Genomic DNA, 26636 nt, shown 5'->3' with positions numbered 1-26636 from the left:
TCACCCTATCTCTAAGGGAGAAGCCCGCCACCCTTCTGAGGAAGCCCATTTCGGCCGCTTGTACTCGCGACCTAGTTCTTTCGGTCATGACCCAACCTTCATGACCATAGGTGAGGGTAGGAACAAAAAATGACCGGTAGATCGAGAGCTTTGCCTTTCGGCTCAGCTCTCTTTTCGTGACAACGGTGCGATAGAGCGAGTGCAATACCGCCCCCGCTGCCCCGATTCTCCGGCCAACCTCCCGCTCCATTGTCTCCTCACTCGAGAACAAGACCCCGAGGTACTTGAACTCCTTCACTTGGGGCAAAACTTCATTCCCTACCTGGAGTACGCACTCCATCGGTTTCCTGCTGTTCGTTCGTTACTAACGTTATATACGTTACTATATATTATCAGTACATCTAAATAAAAATAACTTGTAAATTAAAACCTTATAGTTGAGTATTACTCATTAAATTAGGAGATAAGGGATGTTATCGGATAACAGATTAGGCAAGGATTGGAGCTGGATAAAGTTAGTAACGAACACCCTATTAATTGTAAAATCTGTTCTCTTGATTCAGTTTCATCCATCGTTTTTAAAAAAAAGTAATATCGTAATATATTATTACAATTTAAAATAACTGTTTTCTATTTTAATGTATTTTAAAATGTAATTTACTCCTGTGATGCCAAGCTGAATTTTCAGCCTCATTACTTTTGAATGGCAGTTTATATACGCGTATGCTTAAGTTGTTTTAAAGCTGAATATATTGTGTATATGAATAAGTATTGTAAGAATTATACATTAGATATATAATATTTATAATACATAAATCATTATATTACTATATATATAGAATTGTAAGAATTGTAAACAATAAGCTTAATTTCACTAAATTTTACATTTACGTAACTGCTACTAATAGTTAATAGTTCATTGACCCATTGTGCGGTGCGAGCTGGAAATCACCTGTCACCAGCCTGTCTCTGTACTATCTGAAAAGTCATAAATATGACATTAGTTACCATGAGATTAGTGAAAACAATGAACATGAGGTAACATAAAAGGCAACAGAAACCCTAGCCTGAAATAAGTTGAGGCAAATAACGGTAGCTGAACACTAATCCTCAAATATTAGCTGATTTGATCTTTAAAAAACAACATCGCTGTAACAACATACTCATGCTACATACATATGTCGGTGTGTTACATAAATATATAAAATAAATGCATTTATTGACTACTAATTACCAGAAATCGCAGTTCTGTCACTCTACTCTAACAGTTTGAAATGCCCGCCAAAGCACTTCCTGGAACTATCTGAAGTCTACGTGAATCACGTGACGATCAACATTTAGAACTTCCGTTGTCGCAACTCTCTCTCTATGGCTCTGGGTAGAATGACCCAGTCCCGAAATTGGAAGCTTTGTCCTGCATCCCGCAAGTCATAAGCAGTGTCCTGCATTTCAATTGTGTCTGTATAATTTTTTTATCTTTATTATTATTTCGGCATCATTTTATTTCATCGTCCTTTAATTACAAAATCACTATAAAAAAAAAGTTCATAAGAAAACACTGAACATGCGCAGCGCCGCCTTTTTTTCTTGCCAGAGCAGGAAAACACTGGGAAAAAACCCGCAACAGAAAAATGGGTCTATCCGGAGCTCCCGAGAAGAAAAAGTGTCTTTGTTCGTATAAAAAAGAACTGGAGAAAATACATACAGTCAGGTCCATAAATATTGGGACATCGGCACAGTCCTAATCTTTTTGGCTCTATACACTACCAATGGATTTGAAATGAAACTAACAAGATGTGCTTTAACTGCAGACTTTCAGCTTTAATTTGAGGGTATTTACATCCAAATCAGGTGAACGGTGTAGGAATTACAACAGTTTGTATATGTGCCTCCCACTTTTTAAGGGACCAAAAGTAATGGGACAGATTAACAATCATAAATCAAACTATCACTTTTTAATACTTGATAAACTCTGCCTCCCCTGAGAATTTGAGAAATAATCTGTCCATCAGATCACAGGCGGCGGCAGCCGATTTAGTCTTAAAATCATCGTCTAGCTGGCTTTCACCCACAGTAGGCTAAACCTCAAGAGTTGTAGCCTCTAACCTCGTTGTTTAAATTGACGTATCTTGGTAGCTCCGAGTTAACGCAGTTGTCTGTCACGCCGGAGACCGCGAATTGAGCCCCGTTCGGAGTGAACTTTTCTTGTTTATCATGTGTTTGTTGTTTTCGCTAAGGATAACCAATAAGCATTAACATAAAATGTATGTGTGACTTGTTTTGTGATATTAGTTTGTAGGAAATATACACTTTGATATGATTAAATGCTTTTGTAGAGAGTAGCAAAGATGAGCAACAGACTGAGGAGCAGCAGCAGCAGCTGTGCCAGAATCAGGCATGGAAACTGGTAACAATTAATAAGTCACTTTACTTTAGAGAAAGTTAAAAGTGAAACATTGTTTATCCCAATGATCCTAATGAAAGGATTTTGACAGATGAATTATTCTCATAGAGATGATGAGAATTATATACAGTTCGATGCCATAGTGTGTCAATGAACTTAGACTAAAGTCATTCATGTATTGCTTTAACTTAGGATCTTATACGTCATTTTGACTATTTATGTCAAAAAATATAAATTATTTATATTCAGTATTTTTTTTTTACTTCACTTTACTCACTATAATATAACTCTTTTTTGATGACTTTATGTTAATGTACATGAAAATTCAAGAATCATGATAGATCTAAGGGCAATCCCACTGATCTGCTCTTCCCAATACATTTTCTTCAATGGTATTGGTCTACAATTTGACATATGTAGCACTTGATGAATTAGTTGTTTGAAGCTGATTTACAATAATTTATGTGCTGTATCTGTTCTTTTGCATCACAGATGATTCAGGGAGGAGAGAGGATGTTGAGGATAGTACTAGAGTGGAAGATTTAGGAACTGTAGAAACAGGCCCAGCCAGAGCAAAACTCAAAGAATACCCTCTCACCAGCTTTGGACTACAGGGAAGTGGTTGCTAGTGTGAAAATAAAATTGTCTGGGCTAAGCCCCGGATGTCCTTCAATGCTGGAAACGCCTCTGCATCTGATGATAAATTACAATTTAAAAGTGGATTGTTTTGTGCATATTTTTCCATCGCTAGCAGATGAGTGAGGTCTGACACAACAAAAATCCAGTTTAAGCCCTATAGTCTAATAGGGGCCCTGTGCCTATCTCTGGGTTCCTGGCTTAGAAAAAGATATGCACTAAAACAGATTGTGTGTAGTATAGCTTAATTTTGCGCCGATATTTTCAATTGTTTATGTTGCCCCCCCAAACAAGCCAAATGCCCCCCCAAACATGATATCCTGGTAACCCCTCTGAGCAGCCAGATCAGACCAAAAAATTAATTCAAGATGCACTAAATCCGGTAAGAACGCTTTCAATATTTCTAGTCTTTAATAATGGAATTGATGTGCTTATTTGGAAATGTGCTTTTTAACGATTCAATTATTATTTTCACTTCATTATGTTTACATTGAGTAGGTCTGAGCTGTTAAAATTAGTTTGTATCGTAGAACTTACTACGTTCACAGCGCCGTCATTAACATTTAACATCACGGCAAAAATACATCTAATATAAAATCTATATTTATTCACCTAGTACAATAATAGTAAGTTCTCCCTCGTGTCCCGCATTGTCCCGCAAAAACAGGTCTGCTGACCTGCAACAGAGCAATAGCCAGGTGGTCACCCTATGTATACCCCTGGCTTGTTTCTAAAAAAAGTTGTTCATTGACGGGTCCTTAAACAAGCCCTCATAATAAATCTCCAACTGATTGACAAATTCACTTGTGAAATGGATTGCTGTGAACTGTGTGCCAATGATTGACTTATGATCAATAATATGGTAGTAAACAATACATTGTATTCTAAAGCCGCTTTTTGTATCGTCTTCTGCTACAGGAATGTAAAGCATTTTAATTATCTGAATATTTTTTTATTTTATATATATATCATTTTTTAATATTTAAAGATAACCATGTATAATTATTTCATCATTTGAGTTATTGTTATATGATGGGCTTTCTCAGCAAATATTTGTATATAAGTGGGCAGTGGTGGCTCAGTGGTTGAGGCTCAGGGTTACTGACCAGAATGTTGGGGGTTCAAGCCCCAGCACCACCAAGATGCCACTGTTGGGCCCTTGAGCAAGGCAGTTTGCTCCAGGGGAATTGTCCCTGTAATAAGTGCACTGTAAGTCGCTTTGGATAAAAGTGTCTGCCAAATGCATAGAAAATATATAAGATTAATCGCGATGAATTAATCGGGACACCATGTAATTATTTTGGTAACAAATTTTAATCGATTGACAGCCCTAATTAAAATACACAAATTTTCAGAATAGGGGTATTCATTCATATTTATATTAATATTTGCTGGTCCTGAAGCTCCACAAACAGACTAACACGACTAACAATAATCAGCCTCAGGACACTGACACCCTCATCCACACAATCCGGCCCAACCAAATGATTCATGAACAAAAAGAAAACTTAGCAATACAATACCAATGCAATGTTATTTTGCCCGAAACAGAGAACACATGACAGCAGAATACCTGGATCTAAACACAGCTTTATTAACAAAGAATAAGCAAACTAACTCAGAATACAAAGAAAACCAAACACGGGGACTCAAGCACAGAGCATCAAACAAAACATGCAAAGACTGACAAAGGAAACAGGGAAAACAAGGGCTTGAATACACAGGGGGCAAACAAGGGAACATGGAACACCTGTGGAAACAATCAGGGGAAAACCAATCATAAAATGAAACTACAAAGGGCTAAAAAAAAAACAGGAAACAGGAACTAAAGGAATTTCAACATAAAAGACAAGACAAAAACAGGGAATATGTGACCAATATGATACAGGATGATTACAGAAATTGATTTTCAGCAGTGCTGATTGGGAGAAATTTAGGTATTTTAGTGACCAAGTAATGCAAACAGTGTATATTAATGGTGTTGACAATGTTGACAATTTAAATGATGCTATTTGTAAAGCTATTCAGCTATGCAGAAGAAGGGAGGAACAAAAGATTGTACCATGGTGGACAAAGGAATGTGATGAAGCAATTAATTCTCAAAATAAAGCTTTTAAAATGTTGAAAAAGAATCACAGTTTTCAGAATCTTATTGAACATAAAAGGATGCAAGAAATGGAAGGAGAATCATAAAAAATGAAAAGAAGGACTTCTGGAGGAAATTCTGCGACTCAGTGGGGAGACAGGAATTGATCAAATTTGGAGAATGATAAAAATATTTAATGGGATTAAAGGAGAGTGAGTATGGGTACACAGTCCTAAACAATCTTAAAACAACAGCAGTGAGAGATGAGGAGAAAGCAGAAATGCTGGCAAAACCTTTTGTCAAAATTCACATTTCAGACAATATTAGTGAAGAGTGGAAAAGAGGAAGGGAAACTACAATAGAGGAGAGTTATTACAGCATAAAAAAAAATAATGACTTACTAAATGTGCCAGTTACACAGACAGAACTGAATCACTCTCTCTCTCAAGAAACCAAGGTGTCAGCACCAAACAAGGATCAGATTTGTTACATAATGATAAACCATCTCAGTGAATCCAAAAATATTTTACTAGAACTGTGTAATACATTTTGAGATGAAGGGAAATTATCACAAAGCTGAAAGGAGGCTGTTGTAATTCCAATACGCAAACCAGGTAGAGATTGCATAAACCCTGGGAATTATAGACTAATTGCTTTAACATCCAACATCTGCTAAATAAATGAGAAAATTATAAATGAAATGTTAACATATTATATAGAAAATAAAGGGTATATATCCAAATACCAAAGTGGCTTTATGAGAGGAAGAAATACCATGGATCCAGCTTTATGTCTAGAACATGAAATAAGAAAATAACAAATAAACAGATAAAGTGTAGTGGATGTCTTCTTTGATATAGAGAAGGCATACGGTATTATGTGCAAAGAAGGATTAAAAATCAGACTTTGTAAATTAGGTATCAAATGTCAGATATATAAATGGATCAAGGACTTTTTAAAAGGGAGAGAAATTCAAGTCAGAATAGGAAAGAGCTATTCAGGAAAAAGTTTTGTTGAAAACTAAAATTATATAATCAAGAATTGGAAAGAGTGAAGCACTTTAATTTTGTAATTTTATGGTATGATGAAAGAATTACATGGGTAGTACATATTCATTAAATACTGGACAAATGTAAGAAAGTACTAAATGTAATGAGGTGTTTAGTTGGTGAATGGGGGCAGACAGGACTGCGTTGAGGGCCACATACAGTGTATTAATTAGATCAGTATTAGACTATTGTAGGTTGTATGGTGTATGGATCAGCAGCAGGTACATCTCTCAAATAGTTAGATAATATTGTTGCTAGGAAGGACAGACAACAGGGCATTATATACCTGAGGATAAATTAGGTAATAGAAGACAACAGCTGGTAGCGATCAGGCCAGGGAATAATGGGAAGTGTAGTCCAGGGGGAAACAGATGACAGAGGCTAAACATCGGACAAGCAACAGAGAATTGTAACATAACCGCCCCAATGCGTGGCTCCTGGCTTCCTGGCGTGGAGCAGTCCCGGACATGACTGTGACCTGGCTTGGAGCACACTCGGACGTGACTGTGACCTGGCATGGAGCAGAATCTGACGTGACTGTGACCTGCCGTGGAGCAGACTTGGACATGACTGTGACCTGGCGTGGAGCTGAATTGTACGTGACTGTGACCTGGCGTGGAGCAAACTCAGACGTGACTGTGATCTGGCTTGGAGCAGACTTGGACGTGACTGTGACCTGCCATGGAGCAGACTCGGACATGACTGTGACCTGGCGTGAACCAGACTCATACGTGACTGTGACCTGCCGTGGAGCAGACTCGGACATGACTGTGACCTGGCGTGAACCAGACTCATACGTGACTGTGACCTGCCATGGAGCAGACTCGGACATGACTGTGACCTGGCGTGAACCAGACTCATACGTGACTGTGACCTGCCGTGGAGCAGACTCGGACGTGACTGTGACCTGCCGTGGAGCAGACTCGGACGTGACTGTAAACTGCCGTGGAGCAGACTCTGACGTGACTGTGACCTGGCGTGCACTAGACTCAGACGTGAATTTGACCTGCCATGGAGCAGACTCAGACGTGACTGTGACCTGCCGTGGAGCAGACTAGGACGTGACTGTAACCTGCCGTGGAGCAGACTTGGAAGTGACTGTAACCTGCCGTGGAGCAGACTTGGAAGTGACTGTGACCTGTCGTGGAGCAGACTCAGACGTGAATTTGACCTGGCATATAGCAGACTCAGATGTGACTGTGACCTGCCGTGGAGCAGACTCGAACGTGGCTGCAACATGACGTGGAGCAGATTCAGACGTGACTGTGACCTGTCGTGGAGCAGACTTGGACGTGAATTTGACCTGGCGTGGAGCAGACTTGGACGTGAATTTGACCTGGCGTGGAGCAGACTCGGAGGTGAATTTGATCTGGCGTAGAGCAGACTCGGACGTGACTGTGACCTGCCATGGAGTAGACTCAGACGTGGCTGTGACATGACGTGGAGTGGACTCAGGCGTGGAAGGCTCGGAAGCCAGGATCGGAATTGAGAGAGGAGGATACTCTGAAGCGAATGTTGTTAATATTAGCTCTACATATTCCATCCACGTGTAATCTCCGGTCGCCGGCAACTCCCTCCACTGGTGTGAGATGAGTCCAATTCGATACATCGATTTCAGTGTGGAATCAGAAAATTCTGTGTATCTGGCCAGGATGCAAAATAGACGTGACTATTCTTTGATGGGTAAGTTTGCTCAGCTTAACTGAATAAAGGTCGCTGCTATATCTATTTCGGTTCAGTTGGTTGTTCTGTTGCAAGGAAGGAAGTCACAGGAAGATGATCTAAGTGCAGAATGCTTTAATGAAAGTAAAACAAAATACAAAACAGGATAAATGTGGAACAGGGCAAGACAAATAACAAGGAAACAAAACAAACTATAATAAACAGGACGGAAACCGGAACATAAACTGGAGCGGAAACATGTAACAACCGACAAGGAATAAACAGACAACAGGGCATTATGAGGATAAATTCAGCTTTAGTTGCATTATGATGTACATCTGGTCTAATATGTCATAGTGTGTGTGTGTGTGTGTGTGTGTGTGTGTGTGCATATTTGCATTGCTTTTACCCCTCTTTGTAAGTCTATTGTAAGCTTAAAAAGAAGATACAGAATATCAGGCCAGGCTGGAATAAGTATATAGCTGAGTACCATGCTGAAGCTCGAGAAGCTACTAAATCATGGGTTATGGCAGGTAGACCCAGACAAGGGCCTGAGCTTGAGTACAAGTTACGTACAAATGCAAGATACAAGAATGCCATTTGTTTCATTTGTAAAATGAGCAAGCACTGAGGGCTGATTCTATGGCTAAGAAGCTTCTAAATAATAATATTACTGATTTTTGGAAAGAAGTAAGAACTCAAAACAATTGAAGAATATCTATTCCATGTACTGTAGATGGAGTCTCTGGTGCTGATATTATTGTAGAGTTATGGAGACAGTTTATTGCAATTTATTTAAATGTGGATAATATTGAGGGTGATGAACCAATAATGATAAATTCACATGAGGTGCACCAAGCTATAAGCAAGCTGTCTGATAACAAAGCAAGAGGTCTAGACTATATCTCTGCCGAACATCTAAAATATGGAGGTAAGAGGATAGCCCCTCTTTTAGCTATATGTTTTACTGGTTTTATGATACATGGTTTATGCTGTCTGTATTGTTAGTGCCAGTTTTTAAGGACAAAACTGGTAAGGAGGGGAGCCTAGACAATTATAGGCCCATAGCTTTAGCCAGTATTTTGTCAAAAGTTTTAGAAAAGATTTTGCTGGATAGGATAATAGTGTTCATTAATTCTGCAGATAACCAGTTTGGATTTAAAGATAAACATGGCACTGACTTGTGCATTTATGCTTTAAAGGAAATAGTAAACAATTATAGAGATAACTCATCAGAAACTAATCAGTTCTTATTTGTTTTATTGATGCATCTAAAGCAATTTTTTTAAATGAGACAAAGAGGGGTGCCTAAATACATTGTGAGGATTCTGGATTACTGGTATGCTCATCAGGCCATGCAAGTAAAATGGGGTTGTAAAGTTTCAGCTCCTTTTGGGTCAGCAATGATTTTTACATATTTACATATTACATATACAATGTTACATATATACAATGATGTTAGGAGTTTGTCCTCAGTTCTCTTTAGATTAGATTAGATTAGATTCAACTTTATTGTCATTACACAAGTACGGGTACAAGGCAACGAAATGCAGTTTGGGTCTAACCAGAAGTGCAATAAATACTATTAGTACAAATTAAATTGGACAAAAACTATCCGAGTAAAAGTGCAGTGGAAAGTAATTGCATATTACAGTTAAAGTACGGTTTTGCAAATGTATATGTAAACAATTGGTACTGTAAATAAACAGTCGGCAGTGCAAATGATATTCCAGTCAGATAAGTAGTGCAAGATGCATATGTAAACAGTTGTTACTATAATATAGTCAGCAGTGCAAATGAACATTATAGCAGTGCAAATAACAAAGTGTATGAGGTATGAGGAGGGAGAGGAGAGTTTATCAGTATATGAGGGGAGTGGGATCAGTGAGGGTTAGAGTTCAGTAAAGAGACAGCTCTGGGGAAAAAGCTGTTCTTTAGTCTGCTGGTCCTGGTCTGGAGGCACCTGAAACGCCTGCCAGAGGGCAGGAGAGAAAACAGTCTGTGGGCTGGGTGAGAGGAGTCCTTAAGGATGCTGCGAGCTCGGTGCAGACAGCGTTTCCTCTGGATGTGCTCGATGGCAGGTAGTTGAGTCCCAGTGATGCGCTGGGCGGTTTTCACCACCCGCTGCAGTGCCTTGCGTTCTGCAACAGAACAGCTCCCATACCACACTGTAGCACAGTTGGTCAGGATGCTTTCTATTGCACAGCGATAGAAGTTCACCAGGATAGTCGAGGAAAGCTGATTCTTCCTCAGTGTCCTCAGGAAGAAGAGGCGCTGGTGAGCCTTCTTGACCAGGCAGGAGGTGTTGGTTGTCCAGGACATGTCCGCCGAGATGTGGGTTCCCAAGAACTTGAAACTAGAGACACGCTCAACAGCCATTCCATTGATGTGGATGGTGTCGTGTATGCCTCTTGGCTCTTTTCTGAAGTCCACGATGAGCTCCTTCGTTTTGGTGGTGTTGAGGAGCTGGTTATTTTCAGTGCACCATGTGGCCAGGTGCTTGATCTCCTCCCTATAGGCAGTCTCATCGTTGTTGCTGATGAGACCAATCACCGTAGTGTCGCTCCGCAAACTTGATGATGGAATTAGATTCGTACACAGGTTTGCAGTTGGAGGTGAAGAGGGAGTAGAGAAACGGGCTTAGCACACAGCCCTGTGGTACACCAGTGTTGAGTGTGATGGACGTGGAGCAGGTGAAGCCAGATCGAACATTCTGGGGTCTGTTGGTCAAAAGTCCAAAATCCAGTTGCACATGGAGGTGTTGATGCCCAGGTCTCCAAGTTTGGCTATTAGCTTAGTTGGGATGACAGTATTGAATGCTGAGCTGAAGTCAACAAACAGCATGCGTGCATAGGTGTTCTTTTTGTCCAGATGTGTGAGCACAGAGTGCAGTGCCATGGAAACTGCATCCTCTGTGCTCCTATTGCTACGGTAGGCAAACTGATGTGAGTCCAATGTGGATGGTAGAGAGTCTTTTAGGTGTGCCAGGACCAGCCGCTCAAAGCACTTCATTACGATGGGTGTGAGTGCTACAGGGCGGTAGTCGTTAAGGCACTTCGGGCTGGAGTGTTTTGGCACTGGCACAATGGAAGTGCATTTAAAGCATGTTGGTACAGCTGCTTGGGCAAGAGACAGGTTGAAAATGTCTGTAAAAACCCCAGCGAGCTGCTCCGCACATGCTCTGAGTACGCGACCAGGGATGTTGTCTGGTCCTGCAGCCTTGTGCACGCTGATCCTGCTCAGTGCATTGCAGACATCTGTAGACGAGAGTGTGATTGGCGGGTGGTCTGCTGAGGATTTGAGCTTGGTGGCAGAATCTCTGTTGCCTCTTTCAAAGCGAGCATAAAAGTCATTTAGCTCGTTCAGGAAGTTGGCATCAGTGGCTGCGGGGGTGGAGTGATCTCTATATTGATGATCTGTCAAAATGTTTGAAAGACTGTAATACTGGGTGTATGATTGGAAATATTTTTGTAAACCATATTATATATGCAGATGATCTTTGGTCTTTAGTCCTATTAGTGCTGGTCTTCAGCAGCTCCTCAATGTATGTTCTGTGTATGGTTTTGAACATGATATTATATATAATGCTAGTGAGAGTGTTGTTATGATTTGCAGAACTAAAGAGGATAAATGTCTAAACTTTCCTGTTTTTAAATTGTCTGAAAATAATCTTAATGTTTGTGTGAAGGTAAAATATCTTGGACATTTTATTACTGAGCAGATGACAGATGACGAGGACATTGAAAGGCAACGGCGCATGATGTATACACAGGCTAACATACATTTACGCAAGTTTAGTGCATGTACAGATGAAGTGAAGATGTCTTTGTTTAAAGCATATTGTACACCACTCTACACTGCACATTTGTGGTCAAACTATAGGATAGCACGCTTGAAGAGACTTGAAGTAGCTTATAATGATGCAATGAGAGTTTTATTAAAGAAACCTAGATGGTATAGTGTGAGTGAAATGTTTGTGGCTTTTCATGCTGTATTAAGACATTTTATGTATAAGTTAATTTGCTGGCTCAACAAGTCTGGAAATGAAATGATTGTGGGCTTATCAAATATAAGGGTCAGTGGTGGTGGTGTAGTGGTCTAAAGCTCATAACGGGTAATCTGGTAATCAGAAGGTTGTAGGTTTCATCCAGGTCGAGATCTGTGGGAAGCAGAATGTATGACATGTAAAGATGGCACTTATGTGTCAGTTGCTAATAAAGGTGCAAGTGATTTTGAAGCACACATTAGCTCTGCCAAGCATAAAGTGCTAGCAAAAGGTGAAAGTTCATCAGGTAAATGTTACACCACTCCTTGTCTCTCTCCACTGGCTGCCGGTTGATGCATGTATCAAATTCAAGGCTATGATGCTGGCATACAGAAAATTCACTGGGTCTGCTTCAACATACCTAAAATAATTTCTGCAGAGCCACACGCCCACTAGAAGCCTGCGGTCAGCTAAGGAACGTCGCCTTGTTGTACCAACACAAAGAGGCACCAAAACACTTTCTCTGACTTTCAGCTTCATCTTACCAGGTTGGTGGAATGACCTTCCCAACTCCATCCATGAAGCAAACTCACTCCCTGTCTTCAAAAAACAACTTAAAACTAGAAAATATATATATATTTTCCCCCTATATATGAACTTACTATTTTGGGCAAAGACCAATGACGAAGATTAAATCTTGTTTGCTGTCTAAACAACATACATACTGCTGGAGACATTGCACAAAATCTTTTGCATAATCCCCTGGAGTTACAGGGATATTGTAGTGGGCCAAACATGAAGAATAAGGCCACTTAAATTAAATAATTAATCCACGAATATAATGCCATTATCAAACGAATATCTAATAAAAAGAGACTTATGTTTTTACAAGATGTCCTTATTATTCCATATATAATATCTATGAGGCGAGAAATTTTGTTTTTATATCATAGACCATGAAATAAAGGCCTGGCGATGAAATTCAAGGGTTCAGGGGTTCAAGCCCCAGTACCACCAGGATGACACTATCGGGCCATTGACCCTATCTGCTCTAGCAGCACAGTATCATGGCTGACCCTGTGCACTGCTTTGGTTGCTCTTCCCTGACTGGGCGCACAATGGGAAATGACTGGATGACAACACAGACTGACTTAAACAAATGTGATGCTTTTTCCATTTTTATGTTTAATCTTTTTAACTGTCATATCATGTTTTATGTGTATAAATTATATGTGAATGTAACAGTCTATCAGTGAAATCTCTGTAAGGGATATGTGATTTTCATCATATTTCTGAAATATCTAAAATAGGCCTACATGTCTTTATTAAATAAAAATGGATGAAAATGCATGTCTATGGTAGAAATTAAATAATATGTACATTAAGTGTCTTTTTCATCATATTTATATTCATTTTAAAGCAACATAATTAAAATTATAACCACTTTGTCAGCAACAGCGCATGAATGTGAATCCTGTGATATCTGCCTTTGATCTATGCACTCAAAAAACATTTTTAGCCTATTTTTAAGATATACCCATTTCAATTTAATAACAAATTTCCATCTAATTGAATTGCCTAATCTTTAACAAAATAAAATGTACAAATATAACAAAATGCAAGTTATTAATTACATTTTCTTCAAGACTATTCAGTTCAATTAGATGGAAATGTGTTATTCAATTGAAATGGATACATCTTAAAAATAGGCTAAAACATTTTTTTGAGTGTGAGAAGTGACAACTGTAAGATTTAGGAAAGGCATTGATTTAAAATGTGTTTTTTGTAACATTGAAATTAAAATGATTGTACACCACTTTTATGACTGTATCTATCCAAAAATCCTCTGGTGTGATTTAGAATATTATATTTATATTATTTTAGTTTATTTCTTATGCTTTCAGTTGGTTTGACTGTCATGTTATATTGATTAAAGTAATAATACTTTTAAAAAATAAAAACGTATTTCACTCGTCCCCTGGCTGCAGCCGACTACTCTCGTCTACGTTCAAGGCGAGGCGTTTGGCATCTCGAACAGAGGCCTACGTGACATGCGTATTGGCGTGGAACAACTTGCATTTGAAATCAAAACAGGAAGTCGTAAGTATTGTGGGACGTGTAGTTCCGCTTGTAGGCCGCTGGTCTGGATAACAGCACACGAAGGAACCAAACAAAACAAAAATTAGGGAAACTTCTAACGGACTGCAGTAATACTGGTGGGGATTGTACACAATCATGCCCGGCTTTACTTGCTGCGTGCCTGGATGCTACAACAACTCGCACCGGGACCGCGAGCTGCGATTCTACACATTTCCCAAGGACCCCTGTCAGCGCGAGATATGGCTGAAGAACATTTCGCGGGCCGGAGTGAGCGGCTGCTTCAGCACCTTCCAGCCCACCACCGGGCACCGTGTCTGCAGCGTACACTTCCCCGGGGGCAGGAAGACCTACACCATCCGCGTCCCGACACTTTTCCCTCTGCGTGGCGTGAACGAGAGAAAGAGTAGACGGGGCAGACGCAGGAAGGTGTCCTCCTCCGTTGTGCCCATCATTACCTCTGAGGCAGCACCAGTGGAGGAGGTGGGGGACACCGAAAGCACGACCGTGGTGCAGATAGGCCAGAACGGCCAGTACATAACACCCGTGGATCTCACGGTGGTCGTGTCCGGTTCGGGGGGAGACCTGCCCGCGGGCAGCGCGATCCCTTTGGCCGATCTCGCTCTATGCGGAGCGGATCACTCGTACTCGCTCACCACCGGAACGACGTCGGCAGAACTGCTGCGGAAACTGAACGAGCAGCGGGATATCATCGCGCTGATGGAGATCAAGATGAAGGAGATGAAGAACACCATCCGACAGCTGCGCGTCTCCGAGGCGCGTCTGCAAGAGGAGCTGCGGGAAAGGGACCGTCTGATCTCCACCGGCGCCGTCATTAGGAAGAAAATCTGAGGATCAACGCGAAAACGATGGACTAAAAACGCACAGGACGGTCTGTGTGTAAGACCTCAGCAACAAGGCGACGACAATTGAATTTCATCGTAGTTCTCCTTAAGCTTTCTCCATGTGTATGTGTCAGTATGTTAGATGCACGGGCTGTCCGGTACAGCGCAATACGGGACTGAAAACAGCAGACTGGTCCTTCTCATTTTATATTTAATGACATACATTTGTGTTGATTCTGAGATGAAGGGGCTTTTCTCTCCGCAGCAGCAGTTTTGCCCTAGATCTGCCTACTGCCACTTGTCACGATGTTACACGCACACAGAGACTTCGTCATACAAGTGTGTGCACAACTGCTTATCATTTGGGGTTCTCGTCCATTGTTTTTACTTAGCGAGATCTGGGATCAGAGCTTCTGGTCCAGGTGAACTGCAGACAGTAAAGACAAATGGCTGAAGTAAACTGCTTTTGAACATTATGTTGTGGGGCTCTTTTATTAGAATAGTGTCATGGCATTTATAACCTTTAGGAAAACAATTGATTCATTCAGTTCTGAATCTCCTCTTTGGAAGACTGTTTATCAAACGTGGTCATTTATAATGCAAAATAAAAAATAATGGACTTTTCATTAGAGGTTTACCGATGTGGATTTTGCCTTAGGTTGTGTGAAAGGCTGATAAGTGATCGGCCAATAGTTTTTAAAATCTGTTTTATACTATGTTCCTAGATGCAGTTTATTGTTTAACCAAAATCCCAATAATAACCTGAACATTGTTTTTTTTAAATGGAGACTTAGCCCTGTTACAATGTCCTATGTTAAGTATTATGAAATGAAGAATTTTATAGCCTAGGGATTTTGTGTGTGTATATATATTTCACCAGAATTAAATGAATTTTAATTAGAAATAGGTTAATTATTACTACTAACAATATATGAAGTTGGAGACTTGGACGTTTCCAAATAGCAGAATGTTTTTTTGCTTGCCCTCATATCAATTCAGAACACTTGATTATCTGATCACAGTAACAAAATATGCATAGAAGAGAGGATACAAATATGGATGAATGACGAAAGATTTAGATACAGCAAATTCCCATGAGGTGTCATAGTTTTTAATTCACTTCTGCCATTGTTATACTGCAGAACCAACCCGTTGGACTCCTTATTTCTTCATCAACTATGTCTTTAACAAAGCTTTACAGTGTGTAACAAAAACAAACAAAACAAATTTGGGCACAAGATATATTAAACTTGAACAGCAAGGTGGTTGTGCACAACCTCCTGAAGGACAGACGATTTGAAACACAATGTTGACTGATAATATATTTATTATTTAAAAAAAAACACCACAGGACTAATCTTAGTGTAGACAAATGCCTAGAAACAACATGCCTTGATTTGAGTAACCCAAACGCCATTTCTTAAGCATTAAATCTCAAAAGTTTAAAGAGTTTGTTAGAGTCGTAATCTCTTAATGTCCTCGCTGCGGAAATCTACCCTGAGTGCCAAGACCTGTCGAACCTCCGCAGGGGTCAGACGCCAAGTCAAAGGTCCCGAGTTGGGCCCCCAATAATCCAAGATCTCTGATACCTGAAGGAAGAAAACATCAATAAATACAAAAGACAAATAAATGACATTCAAAGTCTTTGACACTGTCCTTACAGTTATACTTGGGCTGTTCACACAGGAAGAATTTTTTTTTGGCCTATCCAACTCAAATCTGTTTAGGTCTTTGTAGTCTGAACAGGACAAAAACACATTAAAAACTAATATTCATTTTCCAAAACATATTCGTAGGGGGTTTGGAATCTGATTAAAATCTAATTTTTGTTAATGTGTCTTAGAATAGATTTAGATTTGAGGTGTTTTTTCATCTTTCGTTGTTTGAACAAAACCTTATAGTTCAGTTTAAAGAGTTTTTAACATTTTCAACTGCCTTTCAGAAATGTTTGGATAGCGTATTTACAGTCAAAAAGCCACATACCCTCTCTAGGTTGAGAATAGTTGCCATTTGTGTAAGTCGGGCAAACTTATCCCTGATGGTCCATGAGGTGACAGAGGAGAGGTATGCAACCAAAGAACGCAGCTCCTTATCAAACTGCAATCCACCAAGCTAAAACCCAGAATGGACAGGACAGTCAGCATGTCTGTGACTTTAAAGGTAAAGAGTGTAAGTTCTGTAGCACCAAACTACAATTACAAAACTGACACAACCAATTGCATGAGTTTGGGGCTTAATTACCTGTTTTTCAAATAATGTAAGACAGGTAGTGTTTGTTTTGGCTGACTGCATTCAAAAAGATTTCACTCATCTTCCAATGGTTGTATAAACAGACAGTCACACCTCAAACTCACACCATTGGTCAAGCTAAGTTGTGACTATATTGGCACTTGAACAAGCAGAAAAAGTTTTGATGGAGCCTAAAAGATCTTACTGATAGATGACTGTATAGTAAGCTGGGATTCGAGAAAGAATGTTAACTTTGTAAATATTACACATATCATCTTTAAAGTAAGTATTGCTAGTTGTCGGAAGGTTTGCATCTCACCCGGCTGAAGGTACATTTGAAAACAGTCTTTTCCATCTCCATGGCAATAAGACTAGTCATCAGGCTAGTCAGAGTATCATAGATGACTGGAGACAGGCCCACCTACAGAAAGGAATATTTATGAGGGGTTTGTGTGTGTGTGTGTGTGTAAGTGTCTAATGTAGGTTAAACTTAAAATACCTTGAAATCAGACATGAGCTGCTCAAATTGGACAATGAGTTGCTGAACCCAAGGATCATTGGCCTCATACTCACTGAACTCTTCCTAAAAACAAAACCAGCAAACACATATAGCATTTTGAAACTCTTAAATCTTCATCCATCAACTCAAATAGTCATCAATATTTCCTCAGTTTTCCTCTTCATTCATTTGTTTCTATCATCATTATCATAATCAATGACACTTTGTTATTCCTAAAATACCAAGGCTGTTTTCAACATTAAGTAGTTAACAATGCAATGTCAAACCTCTTCAATATTGTGAGAGACTGACAGAAAGCTGCTGATCCAGGGTTTTACTTGTGGCCTGATAGCGGTGTTATTAAGCTCCTGAAGGCCCTCCTGTACACACGCGGCACACACACACACACACACACACACACACAAAACTATTCAGGAAAACAGTACAAATATTTATGCATATGAGAAACAATAGCACACATAATCTGATTCTCACTGACCTGAAGGAGGTCCTTGAACTTGCTTGAAGTATTCACCAGATCAGATAGGCAGCTGTCTATCTTAGCCTTCGCATGCTCAGAGCCTGCTCCCTGGCTGAACAACTTGGCACAATCACTCTGAAAAGAAGAGAAGGACATGCTCACACTGTCAAATGTCAACTTAAAGTACAGATAGGTGGGAGGTACAAACCAGGCCATTAAAACAAGACTTATTGGTCTGTGTCTTTCATAAAAAAGTATTATAAATCACTCACATGATTACAAAAACTCATTTACCATCCTTTTGTATAGGCAAATTCAAGAAAGCATGTGGAGTGTCTCTATTTTCAATAAACAGCATCCCACACATGGTTGGGAAAGCTCTTCTCTAACTCCCTCTGAATGGACAACTGCTAATCCTATACCGCAAATAACAATAAATATTTTAGCCAACCGCACTAACGCTAACAATTCCTATGTGACATTCTTATAGAGACTATTTCAGTCTACTTACCATATCATATACAGACATAGAGCATATGATCTGTGTGACTGAAAGTGTGTTTACTGGTTGACTGGAATAAAAAGTAGTTTTTGATAAATCGCAGGACACTCACCTCCAGATTCTTTTTCAAAGTGCTGATATTTTCACTGCAGACTTCTATATTATTGAGAGCCACCTGAAAATATATTATTACTAGACTTCAAAAGAGTGAGAATGTGACAAAACTAAGTACAAAGGATAAAAAGTTGATGCATTACAGTTACAAAATGAAATCTGGTGGTAAAACATAGTGTGAGTGTGATTGCCTATATGCAGGATACTGACCAAGTAGGCACTCTTTGCTTGCTCCTGGCTCTCTATGCCGAGAGTTTGTGTGAGGTTTGTTATCTTGCCATGTTGCAGGCTGCTCTGCATCAGACTGACTGCACTGCTGACCCCACGCTGCAGGTCCTGCAGAGCACTAACTGGATAACCAGCTCGCAGTTTACACACTAACACCTCTCTGTACACAAAGAATGAGATATTAAAGATGCAAATTCAGAAAAAGGGTAAAGCGACTTTGTATCTTTAGTTGAGGAAATTATCATTATATAGGACTAAATTATTTTTAGACAAATAATTAAAGATAGCATGATTTTCAATGAAGTTTTTCAAAGAAATTGCTCATTAAAGACTAAGTTCACCCAAAATGAAAATTCTCTCATCATTTACTCGTTCATGCCATCCCAGATGTGCATGACTTTCTTTCTACTGCAGAACACAAACAAACCTGCCTAATATTGTGTAGGCCCCCCGTGTGCTGCCAAAACAGCTCTGACCCGTCAAAGCATGGACTCCACAAGACCTCTGAAGGTGTCCTGTGGTCGCTGGCACAAAGACTTTAGCAGCAGATACTAGTTGCAAGGTGGAGCCTCCATGGATCGGACTCTGCTGGTTCAGCACATCCCATAGATTCTCAATCGTATTGAGATCTGGGGAATTTGGAGGCCAAGTCAACAACTTAAATTCTTTGTCATGTTCCTCAAACCATTCCTGAACAATTTTTGCAGTGTGGCAGGGTGCATTATCCTGCTGAAATAGACCGCTGCCATCAGGGAATACTGTTGACATGGTCTGAAACAATCTTTAAGTAGGTGTCAAAGTAACATCCACATGAATGCCAGGACCCAAGGTTTCCCAGCAGAACATTGCCCAGAGCATCACACTGCCTCCGCCGGCCTGCCTTCTTCCCATGGTACATCCTGCTGCCATCTCTTCCCCAGATAAACGACTGTAACGTGATCAATGGAAAGGAGGAGGCGAGAACTGGCTTGACGATATAAATAATAGTTTTAATGATAAACTTAAAGACAACATAAACACACACATAACGGACATGTCCGTAAACGATCTCTCTCTCCCGCACGATCCCCTGCAGTCAGCCTATAACCCTCACAGATGCATAATTAGCCTAATGCGTAGGATCACGACCCGGCCCCGCCCTCCGCCCTGCCACAACGACACACACACCACATGGCCATCCATATGACCAGGCCACCTTATTCCATTGCTCCATGGTCCAGTTCTGACACTCACGTGCCCATTGTAGGCACTTTCGAAGATGGACAGGGGTCAGCATGGGCACTCTGACTGATCTGTGGTTACACAGCCCCATACGCAGCAAGCTGTGATGCCCTCTATGTTCTGACACCTTTCTATCATGGCCAGCATTAAGTTTTTCTGCAATTTGTGCTACAGTAGCTCTTCTGTGGGATTAGACCAGGCGGGCTAGCCTTCGCTCCCACACGCATCAATGGGCCATGGGCGCCCATGACCCTGTTGCCTGTTCACCGGTTGTCCTTCCTTGGACCACTTTCGGTAGGTACTAGCCATTGCTTACAGGGAACACCCCACAAGATCTGCTGTTTTGGAGATGCTCTGAACCAGTCGTCTAGCCATCACAATTTCGCCCTTGTCAAAGTCGCTCAGATTCACGCTTGTCCATTTTTCCTGCTTCCAACGCATGAAATTCAAGAACTGACGGTTCACATGCTGCCTAATATATCCCACCCTTTGACAGGTGCCATTGTAACTAAATACATTTTATTCACTTCACCTGTCAGTGGTTTTAATGTTGTGGCTGATCAGTGTAATAATAATCATATTCTAATTAAATGACAAGTTTGTGTGCATATACCGGAAGTCTGTCTCCAGGGCGCTGGTTGCATGATTGATCATAGCACACACACAATCTGAGCTACTGCTGGTGAGGGCTCGGCTGATGCATTTCTTCACAATGTAGAACACATCGTCCACCATGCTGGAGTTTAGCTGACCGACATCAGCTATATCCATTGAAACTGCCTGTAAGGTCACAACATTTGGAAAATCACTCCATTCTGATAAATAACTTTTGCTGCAGTAAGGACTGATAGCAAAACAAAAAAATTATATAAAATCAATGGACACATTTAAAAGGAGGTAGAAACAAACAAAAAACAGAAAAGAATGTACATGTGCCTGACAAAAGCTCTGCCATTTCTGAGTTAAGTACAATGTACATCCACACCATAATTGCAAAGTCATGACCTATATGTGTTTCACCTTGTTGACAGACTCTCTCATGTAGTACTCCTCCATGGGAATGTAATAGCCAATCAGCTCCTGCATTGTGCGACTCAGTTGGCAATCCTTTAGTAACCGCTCTAAACTCTTCTGGTGCTCTGTAAAACAACCAAAACAAACAATAACCACATTAGCAAATTGCTAAGAAAGTTTTCCTGAATATTCATCATGTAATTTGCAAAAATGTATTTCATTTGAGTTACATTCATTGCTTAAAACATTTATTTAATCGGGACAACCGAGAGAAGACAGGAAATGGGCATGTGCGCTAAACGCTAAGCCACATGCCAATAGTTATGTACATTTGTTATAAAGTTTATTTAATAAGGAACTGACTTCTGCACACACTCCCAGAAAGCCAGGTAGTTGTTACCTTGTATAACTGCTTCATCTGCCATTGCATCTGCAACCTCAAAGTCAGCGACGATACGCCGTCTCAGGAATCGAAAGTACAGCTCTGCTCTTGAGTTCATTAAGGTAACCTCACATAACACAGGATCCAGGTCTCTAGTTAAACACATCCAATGACAAATATACAATCATACAATTCAGAAGATATACATAAAATGTTCATGTTATATGATTATAATATGCATCCTACCTGGGTTCAATCTTTTCTGTTGTCGTGCCCCTCATCATGCTGCTCTGGACAACCTGAAACTATTGCAATAAGTAGAAGAAGAAAAAAAAACACATGTAAAAGTGCCCTCAATTCATGGTGCAAACTTTATGTTCAGTACATAATCACAATGATAAAGCATATATACATACCTTATTGTTGTAATCTCTCTGCTGGATGAATTTGTCCACTATTTTCTGTGTCTGTTTATCACACTCTTTTTGAAGGTGTGAGAGGAGTGTGTGCAATCGGCCCGGCCCGTAGTACGTTTCCACTATGGGCTGATGGGTTTCAACAATCCGTGCAATACCTGATAACACATAAAAATATTTAGTTGAACTCTTGAACATTATGGATGTTGCTAAATAGTGATGTGCCTAGACCAGTGTTTCCCAACCAGTGTACCGTGAAAGATTGTCAGGTGTGCCGTGGAAAATTATAAAATTCCACAAAATAAATAAAAGCACGAAAAAAAAAAAAAAAAGATTTCAGGGTTCCAAACTCCTTAACTTTCAGAGAAATGTGCCGTTTTTAAACCATAATCGGTCACTTTTGTTATTTTGAAGAGCAATGTTTAATGTGCAAAAGTGAGTGATATTCATAAGCATTAAGGGTCTTTCACATGACTCGCTTCAGCGCTGCAGAATACATTGAAGTCTATGAAGTGTTTTTCACATACATGTTTTTGCTTCACCAGTAATGTCTTTGAGAGTATTAAGCAACAAGAAATATTTAAAAACTGTCCAAATTTGTGAACAGACATTGAATGTCTCATAATTTATTTTAATTAAATATTACCTTATCCTTATGAATATCAGAGACCCCAGTTATTGAACTAATTTAAATTCTCCAAGAAAACGCTTAGACCTAAAATTAAACAAGTCATTTTATTACTTTCTGCTATCAAAGCAACTGCAAGCTTTTTTTCTCTCTTCCAAATACATGTTTTCAATGTTTACTGTGCACAGCACACAGCCCGCTTTTTTACGTGGCAAACTCGCCCCTCTGCGACGCTTTCTGCAACTCTTGTCAAGTTCTTGTCTCTGGGTTCAGCCTCCAGAACCAAATTAAAACTGCCACGAGAAGTCGTCTGTCCGAGGAAAAGATGCAAAATCTAAAGACAATTACCTCAGCAGTCTTCCTTGATGCGTTTGATTACACACAGGTGAGTTTAAATCGATGTGGACTAGGAGGAATGTTTGAATTGTCGATTGCATTCTGTTCAGTTAATTGTTTACATGTTTTGTTCATATTTTAATCGTATTTGTTTTTTGTAATATTGCATTGTTCATATGTCCTGTTTTAGTGTCATCCGCTGTCACTGTGGGGAAAAAAACATTAATCTGCTTTGTGTCTATGTTGTTTATCTGTTCTCTTCATAAACAAATGCATAATCTGCTATATGCTCAATCTGTAAATTCATTATTAAAAATGAAAATGTGAAAGGAAATAAAAGCTATTAATTACTCTAAATACTCATTATCATTAAAATATGAAAATTAAAATGACGGGTAATAATAGAATATGACAGAATTTTTACGACCCTGTCAGTCAATATGACGGATGATGAGAAAATCTAACGCAAGCACTGTATGTGACTTGCTTTTTTTTTAAAGAATTTTTTTATTTCAAACATTACAAGTAAACACGCTACTAAGACAGACAGAAAACATGGACAAGTTCTTGAAAAGGAAAAATATTGACGATGGTTAGATTATGTGGGATAGTGGTGTGCCGTATAATGTTTTAGTCGTATAAAGTGTGCTGTGTCAGAAAAAAGGTTGGGAAACACTGACCTAGACATCTGTTTGTTCTAACCTTCAAGCAGTAGTGTGAGGGTGTCTGCAAATACAACTGGTGCTCTTCGGTCACTAAGATCAGAGCCAACAGCCAGGAGCAGGTTTTCCTCTGCCTTACTTCCCAACTGAACAGGAAGTGAACAAAAATCATCTTAACACTAGAGCCCCAAAAACCAAACCATTGCATTATTAACAGATTCCACTGGCCATGTAGGGTGGGCACACATCTGCTCTTACCTGACTGCAAAGGTATTGAGCAAAGCGTGCAAGTCCCTGTTCATGGAGTCCCAGTAAAGGGAGGATTTTGAAAAAGCGCTCCACTTCAGGCAAGTCCCCTGTGGTAACTGCCTCCTCCAGTCGCTTAGTAACCAGTGCCTTCAGACTGTGCTCCGCTTCCTGAAGCAATGCAAGGCTGGCTTCAACTGCACTGCCTGCACAATGTATAATTTACAAATAAAGTTATGACATAACAATATCATTGTCTTAAGTGCTTCTGTGTGTATATCTGTTTGAACAATACATAGAGAGACACACTAAATGATAAATGTTGCAAAACTCATATCTAAGCAATAGACATCCATATTGAAGAGTAATTTTTGTGAGTTGAACTTAAAGGAATAGTTCACCCATCATTTACTCATCCAAATGCCACCCCAGATGTGTAGTACTTTCTTTTATCTGCAGAACACAAACTTAGATTTTTTTGAAGAATATTTCAACTCTGTAGGTTGATACAAATTGAATGTAGAGCAAAAATGTGAAGCTCCAAAAAGCACATTGAAGCAGCATTAAAGTAATCCATACAATTCCAGTGGTTTTATCCATGTCTTCTGAAGCAATTCAATCGGTTTGGGGGTGAGAACAGACCAAAACAGAACTCTATTTCACTGTACATCTTTCTATTGCAATCTCTAGGCATGATCATGATTTCAAGCTCGAATACATTTCCTAGTGCTTGACGCATGCACAGAGCGGTAGGAAGTGTAATCAAGCTTGAAATCATGATTGGCCTTGCTGATGGTAAGATTTGTGGTGAAAAATGGCTTAAATATTGATCTGTTTCTCAACCACTTCTTTCATATCACTTCTGAAGACATGGATTGAACCACTGGAGTTGTATGGATTACTTTTATGATGCCTTTATGTGCTTTTTGGAGCTTCAAAGATCTGACCACCATCACTTGCATTTTGAGGACCTACAGAGCTGAGACATTCTTCTAAAGATCTTGGTTTGGGTTCTGCAGAAGAGAGAAAGTCATACACAAGGAAATGATGACATCATTTTAAATTTTGGGTGAACTATTCCTTTAAACAGCAGTCATACAGCAAAAATGATGCTTTCTGGTAATCTGAGAACAACCAAACTCACCCTCTCCGCCTTGCCTACTGAGCTCAATCACTGATTGGTCAAGAGAAAGATAGCGATGAATGTGGGCGGCAGCCTGCTCGTAGTTCTGGTTTCGCATGGCGGTCTGAACTCCATCTGTGCAGAACTTCAGGTCAAGAATGTCATCTGCTCGCTGGATGGCTTGGTACAACCTTTTCTGAAACACATCCACATAAACCAGGTGTAAAGCTTGCCTAGAAGCTGTCATACACAAGCAATTAATCTGATAGATTATATGCAAGTATGTGCATGTTGACCACCTTGGTGAGGTCCAGCTGTCTGACTTTGCTGCTGACGTTCTCTGCCAGGCTGCAGGTGAAGTTGATCATGCCAGACAGCTGCACAGCATCCCCCTCAATCAACTGCAAGTTGGGTCTGAGGAACACGATCGTAATCACACAGATGAACAGGTCAGGAAGACTGTCATACTCAGCAGTTAATGTAAAACTAACGTATACTCACCCCATCCTTTGCAGGGCAAGCATCTTTGTTTCTATGTTGCTCTGCTGTCCCATAAGGGCGTCCAACTCCACCTGCGCTTCCGCCTATTGGAGACGCATTAATAAATCATCTGAGCATCTGTAATAATATCAAACTCTCTCTCTCTCTCTCTCTCTCACTCACTCACACACTCTCTCACTCATACACACACACACACACACACACACACACACACACACACACACACACACACACACATGTTGTGTTTCCATGTTTTATGGGGACTTTCCATAGACATAATGGTTTTTATACTGTACAAACTTTATATTCTATCCCCTAAACCTAACCCTACCCCTAAACCTAAACCTAACCCTCACAGAAAACTTTCTGCATTTTTACATTTTCAAAAACATAATTTAGTATGATTTATAAGCTGTTTTCCTCATGGGGACCGACAAAATGTCCCCACAAGGTCAAAAATTTCGGGTTTTACTATCCTTATGGGGACATTTGGTCCCCACAAAGTGATAAATACACGCTCACGCTCACGCTCACACACACACACACACACGCACACACACGCGCACACGCGCACACACACACACACACACACACACACACACACACACACACACACACACACACACACACACACACACACACACACACACACACACACACACACACACGTTTTTATACATATAAACGAACAATAAACGAGCGGCTCAGTTTCATATTTATGTTGGTCTACTGCCTGTGGTGATATGTCCAGCTTAAAGGGGCGGACTAACAGTGTGTCTCCACAGATAAATATTCACCTCTTCGGCACATAGCTTCGCGTATACTCGCTCCAGATCCTCCAGCTCTGTCAGCCCCTCTATGGTGTCATACTGCACGGCAGATAGAGCCCCCGACGAGCCAACTTCGTCCATGACAGCCCCACATCCACACAAACTGCGTCACTTCCGCACAGGCTCTCTTCTGGTCATGTTTAGAACCACCGCACTGGGGTAAGTCTCGCGAGAGTAAAGGTTTTAGTGTTTATTTCGAGTCTCACAGAAACACCACATTAATGCCATACCACTACACCATAACCTTAACCATACCCCTAAACCTAACCTTAATACTTTTACAGTTAAAGCAACCCTCACGAGACTTCCCCAGCCAGACGGTTCCATTCAAGACCCTTCTCATTTAGTGAGTCATAAATACTTTTTAAATGCAACTTTACTTACTCCTAATGGTAGATTAAAAATAAATAAAAATGCAAATGAATAGAGCAAATACTGTACAGAACTCTCAATTAGTGTT

At 40.1% G+C, this 26636-nt stretch overlaps 2 protein-coding genes across 2 annotated transcripts; one reads left to right on the top strand and one right to left on the bottom strand.

The window, feature by feature from the left end:
• The first annotated feature begins 13923 nt into the window (after positions 1 to 13923).
• thap11 (THAP domain containing 11) lies at positions 13924 to 15237 on the top strand. Its single transcript, XM_052134500.1, has one exon. It carries the CDS (start codon positions 14058 to 14060, stop codon positions 14769 to 14771), a length of 714 nt encoding a protein of 237 aa, XP_051990460.1. The 5' UTR covers positions 13924 to 14057; the 3' UTR covers positions 14772 to 15237.
• A 624-nt stretch (positions 15238 to 15861) lies between these two features.
• cog4 (component of oligomeric golgi complex 4) lies at positions 15862 to 26278 on the bottom strand. The gene is made up of 19 exons (XM_052096792.1): positions 26144 to 26278; positions 25347 to 25429; positions 25145 to 25259; positions 24867 to 25041; positions 23735 to 23928; positions 23517 to 23622; positions 21851 to 22008; positions 21681 to 21739; positions 21453 to 21586; positions 21059 to 21177; positions 20652 to 20818; positions 18800 to 18977; positions 18588 to 18650; positions 17992 to 18108; positions 17780 to 17872; positions 17493 to 17576; positions 17313 to 17414; positions 16748 to 16876; positions 15862 to 16353 (listed from the first exon to the last, which is right to left on the bottom strand). The coding sequence occupies exons 1-19, from the start codon at positions 26255 to 26257 to the stop codon at positions 16219 to 16221; spliced, it is 2325 nt and encodes a 774-aa protein (XP_051952752.1). The 5' UTR covers positions 26258 to 26278; the 3' UTR covers positions 15862 to 16218.
• Positions 26279 to 26636: the final 358 nt, after the last annotated feature.

The sequence above is a fragment of the Xyrauchen texanus genome, chromosome 1 (assembly GCF_025860055.1).
Source record: "Xyrauchen texanus isolate HMW12.3.18 chromosome 1, RBS_HiC_50CHRs, whole genome shotgun sequence".
In the NCBI taxonomy this organism is placed as follows: domain Eukaryota; kingdom Metazoa; phylum Chordata; class Actinopteri; order Cypriniformes; family Catostomidae; genus Xyrauchen; species Xyrauchen texanus.
This window is presented reverse-complemented; position numbering and strand designations above follow the sequence as displayed.

Coding starts and splice junctions, on each gene's coding strand:
- cog4 (XM_052096792.1), bottom strand. CDS start 26,257: ATGGACGAAGTTGGCTCGTCGGGGGCTCTATCTGCCGTGCAGTATGAC. Junction 20,819..21,058: donor TGAGAGAGTCTGTCAACAAG/GTGAAACACATA, acceptor GTGACCTTACAG/GCAGTTTCAATGGATATAGC. Junction 16,354..16,747: donor CTATTCTCAACCTAGAGAGG/GTATGTGGCTTT, acceptor TTCTTCCTTCAG/GTATCAGAGATCTTGGATTA.
- thap11 (XM_052134500.1), top strand. CDS start 14,058: ATGCCCGGCTTTACTTGCTGCGTGCCTGGATGCTACAACAACTCGCAC.